The sequence below is a fragment of the Octodon degus genome, unplaced genomic scaffold (assembly GCF_000260255.1).
Source record: "Octodon degus isolate 3935 unplaced genomic scaffold, OctDeg1.0 scaffold00010, whole genome shotgun sequence".
NCBI lineage: Eukaryota > Metazoa > Chordata > Mammalia > Rodentia > Octodontidae > Octodon > Octodon degus.
The window spans coordinates 13,181,692-13,184,680 of NW_004524586.1; the positions used below are offsets into that span (position 1 = coordinate 13,181,692).

At 49.0% G+C, this 2,989-nt stretch overlaps 1 protein-coding gene across 1 annotated transcript in view; it reads right to left on the bottom strand.

Annotated features, from left to right (window-relative positions):
• The window catches only part of Glrx3 (glutaredoxin 3), a 35,228-nt gene extending 35,090 nt beyond the window's left edge, over positions 1–138 (bottom strand). Inside the window, exon 1 of the mRNA XM_004625569.3 lies at positions 3–138. Coding sequence (XP_004625626.1) covers positions 3–91 — 89 coding nt within the window. The 5' untranslated portion in view covers positions 92–138. The remainder of the gene's footprint in view (positions 1–2) is intronic.
• Between the last annotated feature and the right edge of the window lie 2,851 nt (positions 139–2,989).

Here is a 2,989-nt window from a genome sequence, read left to right on the forward strand (position 1 = left end):
ACTTGGCTTTGAGGCGCAGATGCTCCTCAAACTGCTGGGCCGAGCCGACCTCCACCACCGTTGCCACCGCCTCAGCCGCCCCCGCCGCCATGCTGCAGCTGCCAGACAGGAACAGTAGAGCGCGGGCCGGTCGATTGGGCGGACCCGGGGCGTAGCGCGCCTGCGCAGAGCAAGCCCCGCCCCACCCCAGCCCCGCCCTGCCCGCTGCCAAACTGCAGGCGTCCGGAGTCAACGAGACCGCCTCGCTCCGCGCGCTCAGAGCTGGCAACAAGCACTGACCCTAACCCTGTCCCTGTCTCGGGCTGCTGGGACCGAGCCTTGCAGCGCTTGTACTTATGGGCCAATCCCGCAGACTATAAAAGATACGTGTTTGAATCTGATGTGTGAGTGAAGTGAGATTAGCAAAATTGAATCTATTAAACTTAAAATGCATCCGTGCATGGTGGTGCAGGATCACAAGTTTAGGGCCAGCCTGGGCAACTGCGAAACTTCGTGTCAAAATAAATAAATAAATAAATAAATAAATAAATAAATTTTTAAAAAGGTCTGGGAATATAGCTCAATGGTAGAGTAACCCTGGGTTCAGTCACCACTGCGGGGGGGGGGGGGGAAGGGAGAACGCGGGGGAGGGGGAATAAAAGGAAAGAAGAAAGAAAAAGGAGCTGCACAAAGATGGAGATGAACTGGGAATCTAGGAGCAGAGGGTGGCAGTCTCCAAGCCTCAGCACCCACAAGGTGTTTGCAGGTCCTTCCTAGAGCACCAAAATCCTACACCAGCTGTGTGCCCATCTGGTGTTTGCACACGCAGTCACACCCTTAAGTGCCATCTGTCAGGGCAGCCCCGTGGGGACCCATGACCAGTTGTCACCTGAGTGCAGCAGGGCTTGCCCCTTTCCCGGACCTGTGCATCCCTGCCCTCCGAGTCAGCTACCGGGCCTCCTGGCCCTTCCTCCCACAGCCCTTCTCTAGCTTCCCTTGCTCCCTCTGGCCTCGATCTAATAGCGACTCTCCAGGTGGCATCCTCTGCAGCACCTCTTTTCATGCTTTTTTGTTTTTTTTTCCGGAACTGGGGATTGAACTCAGGCCCTTGCGCATGCCAGGGAAGCACTTATTCTACTGAGCTATCTCCTTGGCTTTCTGCTGACCCTCTGGCCTGGGTAATTTATTCTGTGTTCCAGTTTCTTCAACCCCCTGGGGGTTGAACATTTCTTGTTCCTCAGAGCCTAGTACCCATCTGTTTGGGGAAGGGGACTGAATCTTGCAGGGTGTCCTCAAACCACAGCAGGCCTTCTCCCCTAAGCGTCTCTCCTCTGTGACTCCTATCTTGCTGAACATAAACACTCCCTCCAGGACACTCGAGGCTCCTCCTGGAAGCTTCTCCTGCTCTGGCCGGGCTCTGAGGCTCTGATGGAGCCTTACCTCCCGGCTGGCTGGCTCTGCAGAGGAGCCTTGTGCTTGCTTCTACCAGGGATACACTGGGTCCTAACGTTGTGTTTGTCTCATCTAGAGGCTATATTCGAGGGAGGCAGTGGTAGTGTCTCCATTTCAACGCCTGCAGTAGAGCCAGCCCCAGATCTGTGTTCTGTACCAGCCTCTCAAACAGGACTGGGCTTGCCAGACTTCAAAGACTTTGTATAAAAACAGAAAATGAAACATATCACTGATCATTCTATATTGATTTCATGTGTAAATTATAATATTTTGAATATTTGGGTTTGGAAAAAAATTTTTTTATGTATTTGACACAGGGTCTCACTACACGGCTGGGACTCATAGTGATCCTCCTGTTTTCAGCCTCCCCAGCGCTGGGATTACAGGTGCGCACCACCATGACTTCCAGCGGGCTCAGCGTGCACTGGGGTGGGGTCAGCATGCATGTGGTGCCGGAGATTGAACCCCTGTCCCTGTGCTTACCTAAGCAGGTGATTAGTCTGCTGAGCTATTTCACCGGTTCTGGCAACAAATTATTAAAATCAAAGGGCCTGTCAGATAGCTCAGCAGATAGAAGCACCTGCTTAGGCAGGCTCAGGGACCAGGGTGGAATCCTGGGCCTGCCACGCTGGCCCCACCCTCAGGGCATGCTGAGCTGCAATTAAGATTGGGCGTGGTGTTGCACGCCTGTAATCCCAGCACTTGAGAGGCTCAAAACAGAAGGATCACTCTGAGTCCAGTTTGTGTTGTGAGACCCTGTAGACCCTATAGACCCTGTACTAAAAACAAAAAAACAAAAAAAATCAAGTTTACTCCTTTTAACCTTTGATTACTGGGATTTTTTTTTTTTTTTTTTTTTTTGTTTTTTTTTTGGTAGAACCGGGGATTGAACTCAGACCCTTGCGCTTGCCAGGGAAGCGCTTATTCTACTGAGCCATCTCCCTGGCCCCATTGGGACATTTTAAATTGCATAATTATACCAGCAACTCTTATATATGGCTCACTTTGTATTTCCTGTCATCATCACTGTTTGAATGATTAAAAGTGACCTTAGGACCTCTGTTACATGTTTGCTTCACTTGAAAACAGACATTAGAGGGCCGGAGAGATGGTTCAGTAGAATAAGCACTTGCCTGGCAAGCACAAGGGCCTGAGTTCAATCCCTGGTTCTGCAGAAAAAGAAAGAAAGAAAGAAAATAGATGTTAGTGAAAATAAGTTGTCTTATTCAAAATGCAAAAGGAGAAACACAGAAGTACTGGTTTGTATTATTTGTTGAAAATGTACTTCTGATTTGATTTGAAGCTGTCTCATTGCTGTTTATCAATAAAATTTTGAAGAAAAAAAAAGCAGTACTGTTTTGGGGCTGTGGTAGTAAGGCGCATGCACCTAAACATGTGATAAAGTTGTATAGAAATAAACTGTTGTAACCAAAAAAATCAAAAACCAGATTCAACTTAAAAGTGCTTTATTTAGCTGAGCTCAGGGGCAGCACGAACTCTTGTCTCCAAGTATGTGCGCGCTTAGCCTAGGTGAGGCACAGTTTTTAAAGGGAAAAAA